At 41.6% G+C, this 20,727-nt stretch overlaps 1 protein-coding gene across 2 annotated transcripts in view; it reads right to left on the reverse strand.

Moving 5' to 3' along the window:
• The window catches only part of DOCK2 (dedicator of cytokinesis 2), a 677,690-nt gene that overhangs the window by 142,208 nt on the left and 514,755 nt on the right, over positions 1 to 20,727 (reverse strand). For both annotated transcript variants that reach the window (XM_066591098.1, XM_066591097.1), the window contains exon 29: positions 15,599 to 15,693. In XM_066591098.1, coding sequence (XP_066447195.1) covers positions 15,599 to 15,693 — 95 coding nt within the window. The remainder of the gene's footprint in view (positions 1 to 15,598; positions 15,694 to 20,727) is intronic.

A 20,727-nucleotide genomic window follows, 5' to 3' on the forward strand; every position in this document is an offset into this window, starting at 1 on the left:
ATGAGAAAATGGAATAACACTAAAAAAATTCCAGTTGCAGGGGTGCAGATAAACTGGAAAAATGCTTGCCTGTTACTATGGTACTACTAAAGCCCTATTTACCAGGCTGCAGTCCTCGCCTGTTTCGGTAGTTGGGATAACTCAGTCTATTTAGTTCCAGCCTGTTCGGGCACAAAGAGTCAGGCATATTGGAATTCAAGTTTAGTTTTTTAAGTCTCTTATCCAGGTACCGGATGTACTCTATATCAGCAGTTTCCGTTGGTGTGGTTGAATCATTGGGAGGGGAGGTAAGCAAGGTGCAGCAGCTCTGTGTGTCCAGATCTCCATTCACACAGGCTCACTCTGTGTGTCTTTATTTAGCACTGTTTAGAATTTCAGTAGTTCTTTATTTCTGGATCAGGAGTACTAGACCATAAAGCTACAGCAGCACTGAGCTGTTTTTGTCAGGGGAGTATCCCCAGCTCCTTTCACTGCAGCTTAGCTGCACTGCAATGACTAACTCCTCTCTGACTTCCTGCACTCATGCTCAAATTTCTGCCCCTCATTCCCCCTTAAAAGTATAGAGTTTGCTTTACTTCACAAGCAAACTAACAAGAGATTCCTATTAGAATCAGCTAGAAAACAGCAAACCATTATTGTACCCCCCTTGCAGTAATATTTTTGGTGCCTGCACCTCTCGCTAGCGAGCACTGACTACAAAAATGTATTCAGCTCCCATTTATTTCAAGAGTCAATACATATGAAGTGAGCTCTCTTTAGAAGTAGCAGAAAAACTATAACTTAGGGCTTGTTAAGACGAGTGTAGTTTTTGTGCACAAATAGCCGTGCAAAACAATCGCCTCTCACTTCTGCACAAATCGCGTGAATGGCATAGAAGGCGCACACTCCATTTGCGCATATTTTTCCATTCACATGATTACATGTGCGCGCTGTGTGCTATCCAGCTCCAGAGTCAATAGAAAGTCCTGCGCAGCACACACCAAAGATAGGTCAGGTCCTATATTTTACAAGCAGCATGGACCTTTAGGGCTAATGCCCACAGATGGATTTCTGTCGCATTTCCCGGTGTTATTCTGCAGCTATTAGGTTCTATTGAACCTAATAGCTTTCTGCCTTCCAATGCTCACGCTGCGGAATTTCGCGGTAGAAATAGCAGCATGTTCTATCTTCTGCGGAAATACGTGCGTCCGGTTTCCATTGTAGTCAATGGAAGCTGTCTGTCCCGCGATACGAGTCACCGCCCACTGCCGGCACGTCAAGCGTTGCACTGTGCATGCGCACCGGCTAGCCGGACAGGACTCTCGTGGTGGATCCATAGAGGTGAGTATGGGGTCTTTGGAGGGTGCCATGTCGGACTCCGCTGCGATATTCTGCTGGTTGAGTCTGACACGGCCACAGGCATGAGGCCTTAGATGCGCGCATGTCCTATCTTTGTTAAGTGTGCGCCGTTTCCCGAACCTAACATTCTCTCATGTGAACACTTCTATAGGGACGAGCCCTTAAGACAAGTATCTCCGGGGTATTTCCCAGGTACTGAGAAATGCCCTCTAAATATGCCCTAAAATCAAGTGTTCTGTAAGTGGCTCCAGAACTGCGAAGACAGACGCTAAGAATTGAAAGTCATCCTCCACAATTAAGCAGCACAGTCCCACTCATAGAGAACAATTAGGGTAACACATATATCAAGGAAATGCTTCTTACAGAATTCTCTAAAAAAAGGTAAATCCTCACCTGTAATGTAATTACTACAAGAACACGTCTTACCCATCGAGACAGATATTATGTGTCTAAAGGTGATAAGTATTCAGACAGGGGAAGCAATATTCTAAATGCATATCTCCCATAATTTATGCAGGTGAAAAGGAAAAGTGTCACTCTGGGCTCCGATATGAAATACAAGCATTATAATTCCACCGCTAAACTTTGCATTTGTCTTGTAAAACATTTACAATCCTTCAAGTACTACAGAATCCTATCACAGTTCACTGTTTCTACACTCCAAGAAAATGTTGAAGATTATTTAACATTCTGCTGCTCCCGGTGCCCTTCAAGGTCTTTCTAAGTATTGAGCATTATTCCTAATTCCCAGTGTTGACCCTCACGGACAAATAGGCTAATTACAACTGACCCTCAATCAAGTAATGGTGACTATGAAGTAGAATTCTATTCCAGACATGTAGCACATTGCACAAACACGTTTTATGTGTATTGTATGTCATAAACAGAGCGGCACTTGGTTTTATTTAGATGCATATAAACTCTTGTGTTTTTGGTTTGCATCTTGCTGCATCTGAATACAAATGAGATATTCTAAAGGTAAGATAACTTCTTCATATACTGTAGTACTTCTATTTTAGCACATAGGCCCTTAGAGAGCCATTAAAATATATATATGTCAATATATTTTAAATAAATCAAATGCAGATGCTGGAAACAGAATTTATATACCATACAAGTCTGGGAAGCAGTAAATAAAAAACAGAGATAAATGTATAGGAAAAGAAGATGGAATAACCAGCGAATAATGCCAACGGCACTTACAGAGAAAGGCTCCTTAAAGAGTTGCAGACTGAAGCGAAGTCGGAATACAAGTATATTGGCTTTTTTTGTATACATACAGATTCTAGAAGCTAAAACAAATATCATCGCATATGCTATTCCAAACGCCAGCTCACCGCATGGACGCACTTCCCGCCAGGTGCACGGACAGGTGCAGGTACACTGTAAGCATCAATAGAAACAAAACTCCGGCACTTCTGCGGCTTCCAGCATAAAAAGAGCATTTTATATCAATTTTATGTATAAAAACATCTTCCAAAATTGTGCTTACATGTTTTCAACAGAGCTTTTATTAATACCAAATGTTTTTGTTGTTGCGCTTTTGATTTTTTAAATCATAAATACGGGAAAAGGTGTGTGTGTGGGGGCGGGGGGGTGGGGGGAGTTGAACTTTTAATGCCTCTTATTTTTCTAATATTAGGTAAACTTTTTAAAAGTAATTTTTACATTTTGTTTAGTCCTTTTGTGATTGTTTGGTCGCTCCTGCAGTATAATGTAATACATAGTATTACAGTATACCACAAACTTACAGGCATTGTATCAAGTAGTCAGCTATGGCTGCAGCGGGGGTCTTTAGAAGACCCCAGGCTGCCATGGCAAATGAACAGCAGCATTTGGGACTCTGCAAAACTGATCAGGGGATTTAAATGCCGCTGTCAGAACTGTCAGCAGCATTTATCGGGTTAACAGCAACAATCAGCATTCACACTGATCTCAACAGTTGCTGGCAGGTGTCAGCTATGAGAAACAGTTGGCACTCACATTGTATGGAGGGGGACGGGCTCCTGATCCTCCTCCATACAAACCCTGAACGCAAAGAATGTAAATGTACGTCCTGCATCGCTAAGGGGTTAATACCATGGAAACACAACAAGTGAGGGGGAATTTACTAATATTATATGCTTTTCACTGTAGTAAAAACACCTTTGAGATAGGGGTGTGAGTGTGCCTAATTTGATGTGCTTTATAAAAAGCTCAGAACCTCTATGTAAGAAACTCTGTAATGATCCAATAAGGTTTTGTTATCTGTTTATAATGACTTCTGTAATTACACTGAAAAACCTTTTTCAATAAAAATTGAATGTTCAAAAAAAAAAGTTTATATCATATTGTAACATATAACAGAGTAGTAAAGATTTCACCTGTATAGTTCTATTGGGGAGTGCTCACCTATGTTATCCCTTTTTCTGAAAACATTGTGAAGTTTTGGCTGCCTTCACATGGTCGTACACGCCCCCCGCTCCTCCTACTGGACCATATATCCTACCCTCCATGTTTTACCTATAGGCTTAGTCCCAAGGGAGGAGCATTCTGTGAGGTAGGTACTAGAGCTGACCAAACGTGCTTGTTTAGAGCAATTATTCGAGTATCGCTTTTTTTGAGTAACTGCCTAATCAGGCGAAAAGATTCGGGGGTGCCAAGGAGGGAGGGGGGGGGAGAGCTCCCCCCTGTTCCCCCCTGCTACCCCCACTCCACCCTGCCGCCCCCCGAATCTTTTCGACCGAGTATCCAGTTACTCGAAAAAAGTGATGCTCGTTCAAGTAATTGCCCTAAACGAGCATGTTCGCTCATCTCTAATAAGTACTCGACTTTCCCAGGTTGAGATTAAACCACCTGGTATTAGCGTTAGGACCCATCTGAGAGCTTGGTCACCTGGACGTTGGTAAATGGGTGATATGATTTGATCAAATTATATACCAAGAACCTTGCATTATTTAATGTGGTTAGAGTATTGATATAGGTATGTATACCTCTGATAGTAAATGTATTATGAATGCTGTTGCTGTCTATTGGTTCTGCTTCTACTGTATGTTGCAGCCATGGTTTAACGTGCACCTATATAGTTCTATTGGGAAGTGGTGACCCATTTTATCCTTTTTTGTAGTAAAAATTTCAGTGCAAATGTCCATCATGCTCTGAAGACCTGGACACAAAACTGGGAGGCTGAAAGCGGAGTGTAGACATAGACAGTTAGCAAACCAATTGACATTTTCGGCACTCCTACCCCTTCTTCAGGTATGCACATTGCTGGCTTTCCCCTGATAGGAGGTATAGAAGGATACAGAGGGTGAAGATGGACTATTCTAGTAAGGCTTTATTCACACAAGCGTTTTTACCAGGCTATGTAACTGCGTTCTCATGCTCGGGTGAAAAACGCTACCATCTGAGGTATTGGATTCCAATGTATTCATTCACATGGGCAAATTTGCAGTAATGGGCTTAAAAATGTTGCACCATAAAACATAGAACATACGCGACGGAAATCATCAGGGCGTTTTTACGCACGGCCGGAAAAGATAGTTCTGGTTCTATCTTTTGTCCGATATATGCCGGCGGCTCCCATAGACTCCTATGGGAGCTGGGGAAAAAGGGAGGGGGAGGCAGTTAAGCGGCGTCCAATGCTGCAAAGTGCTTACAGGTGCCTCTATTTAGGCATTTGAAGTCATTCCAAGGATTTATGCTGTGTGAGGGATTTCCGGGCTGCGATTAATTTTTTCACTAAAACGTCGTGCCCAGCCGTGTGAATGGACAAGAAAATCCTAATTAAGCTCAGGACTTGACCGCGAAAAATCGTCCATTCATGCGAATTAATGTCGCACACAAGCGAACATAAAAACACATACGCTCATGTGAAGGAGCCCTAAAGAAGATTCAGCAGCTGGTGAGGATAATTGTCTGAATAAGGAACAGCATTCACCTAAAAGAGGAACATATAGGGGCCTGAGAAGGAGAGGGCTTGTTAGAAAAGAAAAGGACGCAACGAGATACAGAGTCTTCAGTCGAAGGGTCTTCAACAGAAATAGTAACAAGAGAGGTAAGCTTGAAAGGAAAGAAGAAGCAGGTAATTTGGTAGTGAATATTTCCTCAAAGAGTTTGAAGGAGGAACTTTCTGGCTTGAATATGGGAATAGGCTTAGTGCCGACAGGAACTGTAAGTACAATTGATTTGTAGTTGATTTTCACAGCGTCTGTAGAATCCCAGAGATTGCAGATGTTTTTCCAAGGGTCTTCTGTTCCTTGTAAGGTACCTTAACCCCTTAAGGACATGGCCTATTTTAGGCTTAAGGACGCAACGATTTTTGGCGGATTTTCATCTGCATTTTTCAAAAGCCATAACTATTTTACTTTTCTGTTGACGCGGCCGTATAAGGGCTTGTTTTTTTGCGTGGCGAACTGTAGTTTTTATTGGTGCAATTTTGGGGTACATTGACTATATGGTAAAACTATTTTTTTTTATGATAACAGGGAGACAAAACGCATCAGATTTTTGTGGGTTTTTGTTTTACAGCTTTAATCATGCAGCATGAATGACACAATCCATTTTTTGTGCGGGATGGTACAATTACAACGATACCAAAATTCTTATATTTTTTTAGATTTTCCACTTTTCTCCAATTAAACCCCTTTTTTTGGAAATCTTTTTTTTTCTTAATCGCTGCATTCAAAGTCCTGTAACTTTTTTATTTTGCCATGGACAGAGATCTGTGTGGGCTTATTTTTTGCGAGACGAGTTGTAGTTTTTATTGGTACCATTTTGGGGTACATATGGCTTTTTAATTTCACTTTTATTGCGATTTTAGGTAGGCAAAATGTTTAAAATTAGCATTTTGCCTCAGTTTTTTTGCGTTTTTTTTTTTACGCTTTTTTCTGTGCAGAATAAATATCATGTGCAACTTATTGTACACATCGTTACGGATGCGATGCCATGATACCAAATATGTGGGATTTCAGGGGGTTTTTTTTACCTTTTTTATGCTAATATAAGAAAAAGCACAAAAAAGGGGCTTTTTTTACATTTTTTTTTACATTTTTCTTTTTTGTACTTTTTTATTGTCATTTTTTTACACTATTTGTGTCCCTCTCTATGGACTTCCAGCACAGCTCTGATGATCGCTGTGATAAGGCATTGCAGGACTACTGTCTTGCAATGCCTTATCGCTTATTACAGCGATCACAGACACTGGCAATACATAACGCCGGTATTTGGCATCCTGTTGCCATAGCAACCAGCCGGGCTCTCTGCGATTACATCACTCCCTCTGTGAACCCTTCCTATGCCGCAATTTACATAGATTGTGGGAGGGAAGGGATTAACAGTGGGGGGGCGGGGTGGGGGCATCTCCGATGCACCCCCACTGTTGCGGGGGGGGGGGGGGGGGCGGCTATCACTGAAAGCTGGCTCCCGCAGCCGGATAGCGCAAGATCTCTTATGATCTTGCGCTATCCCCAGGACGTAAGTTTACGCCCTGTTGTGGGAAGTTCCCCGCTGCCAGGACGTAAACTTATGCCCTGGAGCGGGAAGGGGTTTAGAACCAGACACTTTTTAGGGATTTTACTAGAGATGAGCGAGCGTACTCGGAAAAGCACTACTCGCTTGAGTAATTTGCTTTATCCGAGTATCGCTGTGCTTGTCCCTGAAGATTCGGGTGCCACTGCGGCTGACAGGTGAGTCGCAGCGGGAAGCAGGGGAGAGCGGGCGGGAGAGAGGGAGAGAAAGATCTTACCTCCGTTCCTCCCCGCTCTCCCCTGCAGCTCCCCGCTCCGTGCCGGCACCCGAATCTTCAGGGACGAGCACAGCGATACTCGGATAAAGCAAATTACTCGAGCGAGTAGTGCTTTTCCGAGTACGCTCGCTCATCCCTAGATTTTACCCATGTGGTGGTTTTACTGCCCTATTTTTTTTCTTTAGCTATCAAAATTATTTTTGCTGTGTTTTCTTTTTCTGTGACCTAAAGGGCTATTTTTTTAATATCTTTTTCACTGACTTTTTTTCATTTTTTAGTTTTATTGGGGGTAAAAAGCTAAAAAAAATTATTTTTTTAGCATTTCTATTTAATTTTTTTTTAATTTAGTATATTTACGCTAAAATAAAGTATGGGAACGGGTTCCTCATTTTTTTGGGATGTTTTGATATATAATATGTATGGTTTTGAATTACAGGGATTCCAGGGTGCAAACAGCGTCAGTTTGGGGTTATTTTATTTCTTATGTATATATTGTTGTTTTATTCTGTAATTTTTATTTACTTATTTATGTAATTATGTTTTTTACTACCTATGTCCCCATGATGTCATATAAGACCTCTGGGGGACATTCACATTTTTTTTTTATTTAATGCTTTCCCACTGGAGCTGGGGCATCCATAGGAGCCCCGATTACAGGGGAAAACAACCCCTGCAGTGACACTAGTCACTTTCAGAGCTGATAAGCATCTAGAACAACCCTCCAGCTTTGCTATAGCAGGGAACCCTGGTGGTCACATGACCCCCTGACTCCCGTAGTGGAAGTTACACTTCCACTTTTGAGTACACAGCGCTCATTGAGCACTGTGTACCTGGGGAAGGAAAAGGCAGAAAGGGTTATCAGCTGTTACTAACAGCTGACAACCTGTCCTGCTTCTAATTGATTGCAGAGAAAGGAGGCTTAAATCCCCGCCATAATTTTACATACGGCTGGGCTTTAAGCCCGGGACCAGGGGCAGTATATTTACTGTGCCTGGTCCTAAATGGGTTAATGTCTAACTTGGACTCAAGCTCCAATAGAGCTTACAATAAATTGTCCAAACAGGAGTATAATGCAATTATGGGTTTAAGGGAAGATTAATCGATTACAAAAAAAAGGCAGCTAAGGGAGGAGTCACAGTTGTGATGAATAGAGAGTGTTATTGCCAGGAGATTGAGTCCCAGTGGATGATGTTAATGAATATAAGAAGTTGTCTAAAGATCCAACTCTCATTTTTATGATACAAGTTGGACATTTGTTGGAGGATGCTTTTTGTACAGGTGTGATTGATGAGTAGTTGTAAAGGGTGCTACTTAAAGGGACCCCCAGGGCCTGGATAAGCAAAACTGCTTCTCTGACTACCTGATACATACTGTGCACAGTATGCATTGGTAGGCTAAGACACTACATGTTGCTCCAAGTATAGCCAGTATTTTATGCATGACTTCGCAGAGAAATGTGTGGTTAATTTGTAATATAAATATCATATTAAGATGTGGGTCAGTTTTGTGGACAATGTGTTTTTTTTATTGTGGTGAGGTCAATCTGATGTATTAGAACAGTTTTTGTCATATCTTAATTATTGGCATGAGTTGATAAGGTTTTTAGTAGAGAGAACAAACAAAAATACATTATTCACATGTGACGGTGTCCAAGGATGATAGTGGTTGGTTCCCCACGCGATCATATAAAAAGGAAATAGTTTGTTGAGACATGAAAGTTATCCCGCTCTGCAGATTTGTAAAGGGAAACCTAAAGGACAACTTATGAGGATACAACAGATCTATAGTAGTGATGAAGATTATCTGATACAAATAAAGAAAAGATTCAGTTAGGAATGTTGGCATTGAAGTTGGTCATATATCAAGGTCTGAATTGTTGATGGGTGAAAGTAAGAAAAAGAAAAAACTGAGGACATCCTTTATATCTACTTACTGGTAATTATTAGGAAATTATAGTACCAGTGATTCTGGTGGTGCCACACAGCTCTGCTAGAGGCAGGTCACACACTCACAGCTCTGCTAGATGCACGTCACACACAGCTCTGCTACATGCATGTCACACACACAGCTCTTTTACATGCACGTCACACACACACAGCTCTGCTAAATGCACATCAAACACACACAGCTCTGCTTTGTTGCTTTCGCATATCTGCTGCACGAAATGTACAAACTTCAGCCGGTGGCTAAGGTGAAATCGGGGCTTGTTGCTGTGTCATATAAGATACATTAGCTTCACTGCGGTGTTGAGCCCTCTGTGGTAACATGTTTGCCAGACAGCAACAGTCAGTTTCAGCACTGGACAATGGTTGACGATTAGATGAAGGCTGAACTGGTGTTGGCGACATTAGTGCTTGAGATGACATGATATCACGTTCAGGAGATGTCAAGATAGCAATGAAGGACTATGCTTCAATGTTGTTGGTCAATATGCACCACCAGCTATGTATGTGGACATTTGTGAGGTGCCATTAATTGGAGTCTCCACACAGGTGTCCAGATGTCTCACAACATACAAACTGTCAGACTGAATACTGGTGCATCCATAGCAACTGATGTGATCAGGAGGTGGAGCTCAATGATGATAGACATTTTGCCATGATTAGACAAGTCATTTGTTAATCTTGGGGTATATTATAGTCAGATCCCAAGTATAGATTTTTTTTTACAGAAAAACCTATGTTCATTTCTAAAAAACAAGGGTAGATCATTGGCTAATGATCTAGTACAGGCTGATGCACTTCCTAATTAAATGTCCAGATAGACTTTTTTGAAAACCCAGAAGAATAGGACCTCTCACCGGTTTATCCTGTCAAAATGGTTCAGGCCTTATAAGGGTGGGCTGATACATCACCCTATGAAGGGCTATAAAATGAGTATTAAAGGATATTTTACATGTACTAATTTAGGAGTGGTGTATTTGCTTTGGTGCCCATGTGGGGAAACATATGTGGGACAGACAATGAAAGTTGTGAAATATTATTTTAATGGGAATGCTTCGTTATGATCAGAGAAATTAAGGGAGCAACGAGGGAAGAGTTTTGGAGGAACAGGAGTGGCTTGACATTTTTTTGAAATGAGACATAAGATCTATGATTTATGATGGATGGTATTAGAAGAAGTATGAGGTGCAAATACAGAACAAAAGAAAAACCTACGTTTGTAGAAAGAAGCATTCTGGATACATAATTTAGAAACACTATATCCCAATGGGCTGAATGAGATCTGTGATTTTAATGTATTTTTGTGGGATGTCAAAGGTTTGTGTTTGTGAGTAATAGCCTGACAGAAAACCAATGTATAGTAAATGGAGTTCCAGACAAGGTATTATTATATGTACTAAAAGATAAAAAAGATAATTTGAGATTATTACATTGTTTTTAGCAGATGGGGAATATATTGCTGGTCATATTGATATAGATATCGCTGGAGGGCGCTCAATGAAGAAGGAGGAGGAACCCCGAAACATCACTTGGTTTGCCAATGGCATGTGCCTACACTCAGTTTTCAGCCTCCCAGTTTTGAATCCAGGCCTTCAGAGCATGATGGACATTTGTGCTTGTGGGTAAAATTTTGCCACTCTGGTATATGTTATAATTTGAACTTTTTCTAAAGCATATCAAATGCATTTAAAAGTGTCAGCATCATTTATTGAAATTGGAATGTGAGTATGGGCTCATGTTTACTTACACTATATGCCTGGATTGTTCCTTGACCAATTTACTGCATTGCATTCTTTCAAACAAATATATGTTAAGGTTGTGCATCTGGGACTTGTGGTTCTATAGGGTTACTTCTGCACACTTTCACAGGTAGGGGTTAATTGAGCTGGCTGGGTGTGGTATTCTCCACCAGCCAATCCTCCTTGTCTGCTACAAATAAATACCAGCAAACTCCGGTGAGAGATTGCTGGTCATTTTAGTTCAATCCTGGTTTTTCTAGGGGGCTTACTCTTTTTCTGCCGTTATCTGCTGGCTAAAGCCAGTACTGCATGAGGTGACACGTTGGATAGGCTCCGACAGCAGAGAGGCTGGCAATATACAGTAAGAGAGCCCAGACGGACGTCTTCCAACATCAGAGCCATACAGAAAGGGTTAATCCCACTCACAGCTGGTATTTGCATGCTTGTCTGTAGTGTCCCTCTCTCCTCCCCTGAAGACGATCTGGGCACTTGCTGTCCCTCCTCTCCTTGCAGTTTCTGGGGTGCATTGTATAGTGTGTGGTACAGTGACCACACAGGTGCAAGCGGCCCGCAAGTTTCTCCTTATACCTGGGCAGGTGTAGCCCCCAGACGCCTGATGTCCTATGTGTGTGTCAGATGGGTGATGCCTGACATTGTTCCCTATGTCAGCATGGTGGCTGACTTTCTATTCCCCTGTTGAGAGGACACTTGGACTGACTATGGTTTACCATTAGTATGCATGTGAGCTCTGGCTGGGGTTCCTGTTATATGTTGTATGTACAACCTGGTATGTTGGTGTGAACAGTGACATTTGTGGTTTGTCTGTGCAAGTGGAGAGACATGTGCTCTATGTGCAGTCCTGTTCTATGTGGTTTGCATAACATTGTATGTTGGTGTGAACAGTGATGTGTGTGTTATATCTGTGCAGGTGGCCAGGCATGTGCTTTATGTGTAGCCCTGTTCTGTGTCCAGTGTGTGTGAACAGTGTCGTGTCCTATGTGTGTCTAGTGCATCTCTCCAGGTTCCTGATCAGGAATAGTTGGGTCCTAGATGAAGACAGTGGGGCCGACCTTATCAGGACGACTACCGTGCTTTTAGGCAGGGCTTCCCCACTTCCCCTGATTATTAAGAGACAGAGGTCCTTCTCTCTATGCCTGGAGGGGTATAATTGGTCTATGCAATACTATGTTTATGACTGCGGTTTTAAATGGACACACTCATGATCCATACGTAGGCATGGTGCTTTAGCGGACGTAACCGTATATATGCACAACTAAAACAATTTATTGCATTATGATAGCTACCATGCTCAATAGGTATTTCGAGGAATCCCTAAGGGACAACTCATTGTAGCAAATGTAAATATTATTACACGCAAATGGAAATATTAGTGTGGAAGTTTGCACCAGAGGGTATCTTGAAGTAAAAGTTAGAAAGGTGGGTCATGAAGTTGGTAGATATTCTAAAGCTGAATTAAAAGGTAAAGTGAAGAAAAAGGATAACGCGACTAGACCAGCATTCATCTCTACTTATGGCCAACATGCAAGAATGATTTGTAAAACGATTTAGAAATATTGGGACATGTTGAAAGCAAATGTGAGTCGTGGCTTTTTGTATAGAGAACCACGGATGTTTGTTTATAGGAATGGGTGATCCCTTTCTAATGATCTGGTAAGAGCTGGCTCAATGCTATTTAGGCAGATGTTTTTGAAAACACAAATGGAATCTCTAAACCCAGTACTAAATAAAGCCATCAGTGTTACTGGGTGACAATCATCTTATAGAATGTTCTTTACAATGCCAGGACATTTGCCCCTTATGATAATGATGTGTCGTTTGACAAAACTTTTTTAATACTCTTTTCCAAAATGTCTATTCGAAATGTTTTTATTGGGGCCATTCAGTGGTTGTGATGTAAAATTTAGAATTGAAGGTTTTGTTAAAGCCCCAATTACACACAACGATTATCGCTCAAAATTCGCACAAATGATGGTTTTTAAGCGATAATCGTTGCGTGTAAATGCTACCATTGTTTGCTTTTCGTCCGAACGATGATTTTTAGTTGAGTTTAAAATCCATCGTTGAGATGGACGGAGAGCTGATGGCAGGGACTACACGCTGTGATTCTCCACTGGTGCGCTGATAACATTGTATTCAGCTGCAGTCCCATGCCAGAACAAAAAGGCTGTATGCAGATAACAGATGACCTGCTGTTATCTGCATACGGCCCAGGGAGGCTCATTTACATGCAAATGAAGCTAATAAGCTCCTAATGGGCACTATTGCCTATTAGCAGTTTATGCAAAATGATCACTCAGTCACTCTCCCTGTCTTTTGAATGAATTTTGAGCGATCATCTTAGCATGTAAATGGGGCTTAACATGTTGTTGAATTAATTTTAACTAAATTAGAGATAAATCAAAGTGTAGACACATCTGTACAGTATATTGATAATTAGTAGTGCTGATATTATATGTTCCCTCTGACTATATGGCACTGCTGGATCTTCTACAGTTATTCACCATTCAGCTGAATCTACTGTATAATATGAATTTCGTATACAGTAAATAAGACAAAACACTTGGAATGAATTTCACCTGAGAGCACGCTGTACACACCGGCAAGGAGCACTTGATTTACTTCTAGTGTCACAAGATATTTAACTAAAGGAGAAACTTTGACAGGACAAACAGTGACAAACAGTACAATGCATTCTCACAGAAGCAGTACTTTACACGCCAGGGAATTTGTTTTCATCTCTCATCCGCTTCACTACAATGTGCACCCATGTATGGGAAGCAAGCCAAGCTACAAGACAACACAATGATGATAATCCATTCAGTAGTCGAGCAATTAAGCATCTCACGGCTACAATTTCCGCCAGATCAACTGCTGAGCATGACAGTGATGATGGAAGTCACTCTCACCTCAAGTTTTATGTTATTCCACGCAATAGTAACTAAAACAGCAAAAACTCAATTAACTGCTGATCTAGTCATTTCATATCCACAAACATTTTCAATGAATAGAATGAAGCTGCAATATTCAATCACTAAAGAGGTTGGTTAGTAGTGTTGCCTTGCAGCACTGGGGCCCTGGGTTCAAATCCCATGAACAACAACAGCTGCATGGAGTTTTTAATGTTTTTGCCGTGTTTGTGCAGGTTTCCCCTGAGTACTCCAGCTTCCTCCCACACTGCAAAAGCATCAGGTGGACTTAAACTGTGAGCCCCAATGGAGACATAGGCTACACAATCTGGGCTCCACAACAAAACATTGCAGCAAACTACCAGAGAGATGCAAAATAGAAGAGGGAAAAAAATCACACTCTACCAACAAAAAATATTTATTGTGATCACGTAAAACCTCTTTAAATGGCCAAGAACCAATAGTTTCACTTTAAAACAACTCTTAAAAAGGTACACCTTCCTTTACAAAGCATAAAGCAATTATTTCTTTACATTTAGATATTATGAAGCAATGACACTGTTTAACCCCTTAATGACGCGGCCCTTTTTTTTCCCATTTTCCTTTTTTTGCTCTCCCCTTTAAAAAATCATAACTCCTTTATTTATCCATCGACGTCGCTGTATGAAGCCTTTTTTTTTTTTGCGGGATGAATTGTAGTTTTTAATGGTGCCATTTACTGTACCATATAATGTACTAAAAAACTTTTAAAAAATTATAAGTGGAGTAAAATGAAAAAAAAAAAACGACATTCCGCCATCTTTCAGTGCGTCTTGTTTCTACGGCGCACAAACTGTAACAAAAACGACATGACAAATTTATTCTATGGGTCGGTACGATTGCTACAATACCAAACTTGTGTAGTTTTTTTTTACTATACTACTCTTTTTTTTTTTTCAAAGACATTTAATTTTTTTCAATTATTTTCTGCGGTCATCCTCTTGCCGCAATAACTTTTTTTTTCCGTCGACGTAGTTGTGTGAGGGCTCATTTTTTGTGGGTTTTCCTGTAGTTTCCGATAGTACCAATTCGGAATACATACAACTTTTTGTTCGCTTTTTATTGCGTTTTTTCTGGAAGACAGGGTAACTAAAAAAGTGCATTTCTGGCGTTCTTTATTTTTTTTTCGGATGGCGTTCACTGTGTGGGAAAAATAATGTGCTACTTTGATAGATCGGACTTTTATGGATGCGGCAATACTAAATATGTATTTTTATTTTATGATTTAGATTTTTTTAATAAAGGTGGGTGATTTAAACTTTTATAACTTTTTTTTTTTACAATTAATAAAACTTTATTGATTTTTTTTTTACTTTACTTTAAAGTCCCCCTGGGGGACTACAATCAGCGATGCTTTGATCGCTCCTGCAGTATGACGTAATGCTACAGCATTACGTCATACTGCCATTTGACAGGCAGTCTATCAAGCCACCCCTTTCAAAAGGCCCCTGGCTGCCATGACACCTGCACGGCTCCCCCAATCTCACCGCGGGTGTCAGCTGTAGTAAACAGCTGATGCCTGCGCTGTATGCAGAGAGGTCCCCCCAAGACTTCTCTGCATACATATCCCGACGCTCCAGGTCGTAAATGTACGTCCTGGAGCGGGAAGGGGTTACTACACATATAACAATTGTTCCTATAACATGTGCCTATGGTAGGTTTTGTATTCAATGGGCTGCTCTATTTAATACATACCTTTTCTAAACCCTCCCTCTAGGTGGCCTACTCACTTTCTCTATTTGCATGAACTGAAATGAGAATACCAAACTTGCATGACGCTCTCTGAAATGCATTGCTGCACTTGGCGCGTTATCAGGGCATTCATCTCCTCACAAACTGTTCAGAGAATTTTAATTTCAATTTTCTAAACGCTGGCGATTTCCTTACCGGTTCTGTACCATGCTCATGGTCATCCAGTCTGAAGGGTAAACATTCTTTCCAATAAGGTATTTAAACATTATAAATGTCTCCATTAAGAAGTCCTAGAAGAGATGGAAATACAAAAAGTAATCTAAATACCTGCCGTGACAAAATGCTGTGATTCTGATGCCTACAGCCTAAGAAGACCTGTAAGCTCTTCTAACCTGTCTAATAAATGCTATTCTTCATGCAATAACAGTTCTGGAGCCTCTTTTCTTATGTCTCTTTTTTGTGTCAATCCTCTATTACTCCCACTAGAAATTTATGAATAAATGGACAACGGCGTATTGGAGGACTGTCACAGTACTGTCTGACTGGGGAATGGTAACACCCAGTCTGAATTTAGTCATAAATGTTCAGGAGGAATAACAGAGGAACGGCACAATGCAAAGTCAAAATAAACGATGCCCAGAATTCAAATTTAATGGGGAATTCAAGTATTTACTAGAAAAGACAAATCAGAAGTGGTGATAGGGTCTCTAATAGTTCTATTCATATATTAAAAAGTTACTGATTCCTTATCCTAGGGCATAACAATGTAGCAAATGTTAACTACATATTTAATGTGTTATAATAACAACTATAGTGTACTATAATGCTGTAAATTAAGTTCTCACAATGTGTCAGTCATGTTAACGATTGCTATAGCTGAACATACCATAACTATAGTACAGCCTAAGCAGATTTAATGAGATCCATGGACTTGTTTGCATTGCTACCCTGTAACTTGGACAGGACCCAAGCTGCCCTCAGGGGGCATAGAATTCAATGAATGGCCAAGCACTGCCTGTGATTGGCTAAGTGCTGTGACCAATCACAGGCAGCACTCAGCTGTCATTCAATAAATGGCTGAGAGCTGCCTGTGATTGGCTGAGCACTCAGCCAATCAGATACAGCCCTTTCAGCAGGTGGAGATTTTAAATCCTCGCCTGCTGTAAGAGTTTCAGAGCAGTGCAGAGAGAAGACAGGGTAGACGCGCCCGAGCCCCGGCAGCTGAGGAGAGGTGAGTATAACTTTTTTAAAATTTTTAACACATTCTAGGGATGATTTTCAGGGAAGGGCTTATATTTAAAGCACTTCCCTGAGAATCCCTGCAGGGCTTGCCAGCAGCCCATTGCTTTCAATGGGAGAACATTGCGATCCTCTGCCACAGCTGTCACAGCTGTGACAGGGGATTCTTTACTCCCCGCGGAGATGAAGAAATCCTCTGCTACTTTTGTGTGCACCTATGTACGGCACACACACATGCTCGTGTGAAGCCACCCTTATGCCCAAAAGTATTCAAAAGACATTTATCTCCCATTTGTACCATTCAAAAATGCAAATGCTTATTCTGCCTAAAGTTTAATGCATAATCTGATGTTAAAATGTTTAAAGTAACGTTTAAACTGTTTAAAGCTAATGTGCAGGAGGACATATGTAAAGTAAACGTTTTGCTTGCAATTAAATGACTCCATCTGGTTGGGTGATAAATGTCTGCATGAGATAAAAGGTTTGACTGCCTTACTCTACCAATCAACTTAAGTGCAACAGTGTCTGCCTGTTATCTCAACTGTTTCAGGGGATGCAGCCTCTTTAGCATGGTTTTCAATAGTCAGCTCAGTTGGGGGTATTGACTTCTAGCTACCACGCTTCATGAAGCTTCTCAGGAGGAGTGATGGGCATTACTAGAGATGAGCGAGCATACTCGTCAGAGCTTGATGCTCGTTCGAGTATTAGGGTGCTCGAGACGAGCACCACGCGGTACTCGTCTCGATTAAACGAGCACTGACCATTGAATTCAATGGAGCCGGCAATACAGCCGGCTCCATTGAAAGCAATGGGCTGCCGGCGATCGCGGGATGAATTGTTGGGAAGGGCTTAAATATGTAAGCCCTTCCCTGCAATTCATCCAGAAATGTGTAAAAATAAAAAATATATATATACTCACCTTGTCCCGGCAGACGGAGTTCAGCGCGGCTGGCCTGCAGTGGGTGTGAAGGGGGTGTGAGTCAGACATGCCCCTGATTGGCTCAGCGCTGAGCCAATCAGAGGCAGATCTCACTCACACCCATTCATGAATTCATGAATGGGTGAATGAGTGTTGCCTCTGATTGGCTCAGTGCAGCTCTCAGCTGAATGACAGCAGTTCAGCACCACAGTGTGCCCCGGCAGCTGAAGGGAGGTGAGTATCTATTTTTTTTGTTTTTTAAATCACTTTTAATTCATTTCCAGGGAATGGCTTATATGTAAAGCCCTTCCCTGAAAAAGAATTCAGCTGTGCCAGCGGACCATTGTCTTCAATGGAGTCGCCGGCAGCAGCAGTGGCTCCATTGAAGAGAATGCCTGCATTTTTATTTTTTTTTACACTAAAATCTTTCTTTTTCAGGTAAGGGCTTATATTTTTAAGCCCTTCCCGAAAATTCATCCAGCGCTCGCCGGCAGCCCATTGCTTTCATTGGAGCTGGCTGTATTGCCGGCTCCATTGAATTCAATGGGCTAACATCGTTCTTCTCTGCCACAGCTGTTACAGCTGTGGCAGAGGAGAACGATCGTTATGCTGACAGTGGGGGGGGGGGTGTCTCACTCTTGCCACTATTGTGGCTTAATAGTGAGACCTCGGAACCCGAAATGCAGCCCTGCATGTTGCTCCTTGCCTGCCCTATCCATTTCTGTGTTTTTTACATGACTTTGGTGATTTGCTAAGATTTTCACAAATGAAAACCTTAGTGGAGCACCAGTCATATACAAAAATGCTCGAATCGCCCATTGACTTCAATGGGGTTCATTACTCGAAACGAACTCTCGAGCATCACTGAAAGTTCGACTCGAGTAACGAGCACCCGAGAATTTTGGTGCTCGCTCATCTCTAGTCATTACACTTCTTATAATTTTTAACATTTTTTTAATGTATTTTTCCGTCTTTAGTCTTTGGGAAGAAGAGTTATGTAAAGGCCCCATAGCAAATGCTAGTGAATCCTGGATTCCATCCAGCCTAGCAACACTTTTCTCAAATAGGTATGGCCATACCACTTTTGTACATGCTGTCATATATTACTGCTTTACTGAGAATGTGACGTCTTAGGTAGTCTGAGTACACCGGGATGGGTAATCTCTGAGTAGTAACTGGAGAGGGAGTTTGTGCTTACAGGTTTAACCTTGCACATTCCAAGACTGTGCAGATCATTCTCAAAAGTGCTAATGGAGTAGAACACTGAGAAAGACCCACTCCAGATTATACACTCTGTTTTAAGAGGCATCAGAGTCAGCTTGTTCTAGGTAGAGGGGAATGTAGTGGCCCAGAGTTAAAGGGGCCCCTCCATAAGTTTGAATGTGTTTGTCTTGTGCAATCGTATTGTCAGGGTCTTCAATGTGTATGCATTTGATGTGTATTGCACCTCTGCAGCACAGAATAGGTTAATGTATGGTTTATGCCTGGAAAATGTATCATGCTATAAGTCCTTTGACTGTGAAATATATCTGTGTTTGCAAGGTGTAGTGCAAGGTGGTTCTTCTGGATTTTGGCAAGAGAGAGAGGGAGTCAGCCTAGCAGAAGTCCGTGAGAGTCTGCCCCCCACAAAGACCCTACCTAATCGGTCTGTGTGGGGATATGAAGAAAGGAGGAAGCTGAGCGATTCCTTATTGCGTGGCCTGGGATTATTCTACCAGGAATGTGCCGATGCTACCAATAAGTATTGGTTGAGAAGGGGGATCGTTACATGGCATGTTCTGGCACTGTAAGCATGAGTGTGTACCGGTAGACAGTTGGAGAGAAAGGAAGAGAGTCGCCGAGAGCAGGATCACACAGATAACTCGACTGTGGACTGTCCAGATTGCCCCATGTATCCTCCCTGTCACACCACCTTGTCTTGCTATATTCGTGTCAGCTTATTATGGAACTGTTATGGAAGTTTCAGTAAACAGACATTACCGACTATTCCTGGTTTTGTTCAGAAAAGCTACCCTGTGTGTGGACTAAGTTATTTTATACCGACAAGCTTCACCGCAGAGGATGGAACAGTGGCGTCATGAGTGACAACGGACATTTGGATAACTTTTGTTTACTATTCTCCTGTGACCTTTCCCAGCAGTAACTTGGACGGGTACTGAGCTGCCCCCAGGGAAGGAGATGGTAGAGCTACCGTGACAGAAGTAATCTTTATTTTCCCCGCCATCTCCTCGGCTGTGGGCCTGCTCCTTTAACCCCTTAACGACCAATGACGTACTGGTACGTCATGGAGCGTCGGGGTATGTATGAAGAGAGGTTGCATGGCAACCTCTCTTCATACAGTGCGGGCGTCAGCTGTTTATAACAGCTGACACCCGCGGGCAATAGCCGCGAGCGGCCGATCGCGGCTGTTAACCATTTAAATGCCGCTGTCAATTCTGACAGCGGCATTTAAATCCCCCAAACGATGTTCGGGGGTCCCGCACGGCCCCCCCGCGGTGAGATCGGGGGAGCCGTACAGGTGTCATGCCAGCCGGGGGCCTAATGAAAGGCACCAGGGCTGCCTTAACAGACTGCCTATGAAGCCATCCCCGTGGGGTGGCTTCATAGGCTGCCTGTCAAAAAGCAGTATGACGTAATGCTATAGCATTACGTCATACTGCAGGATCGATCAAAGCATCGCATATTAAAATCCCCCAGGGGGACTTCAAAGGAATGTAAAAAAAAGAATCAATAAAGTTTTTTTAATTGAAAAAAAAAAAAGTTGCAAAAGTTTAAATCACCCCCCTTTTGCCATATCTATTATTAAAAAATCTAAATAATAAATTAAAAATATGTATTTGGTATCGCCACGTCCGTAAAAGTCCGAACTATCAAAGTAGTGCATTATTTTTCCCGCACAGTGAACGTCGTCCGAAAAAAAAAAAAAAAAAGAACGCCAGAAATGCACTTTTTTAGTTACCCTGTCTCCCAGAAAAAACGTAATAAAAAGCGATAAAAAAGTCGTATGTACTCCAAATTGGTACTATAAGAAACCACAGAACATCCCTCAAAAAATGAGCCCTTGCTGAACTATGTCGACGGAAAAATTAAAAAGTTATTGCGCACACAAAATGACGGCAGAAAATAATTGAAAAAAATGAAATGTCTTTGAAAAAAAAAAAAGAGT

This window comes from Eleutherodactylus coqui, chromosome 2, assembly GCF_035609145.1.
Source record: "Eleutherodactylus coqui strain aEleCoq1 chromosome 2, aEleCoq1.hap1, whole genome shotgun sequence".
NCBI classification, from domain to species: domain Eukaryota; kingdom Metazoa; phylum Chordata; class Amphibia; order Anura; family Eleutherodactylidae; genus Eleutherodactylus; species Eleutherodactylus coqui.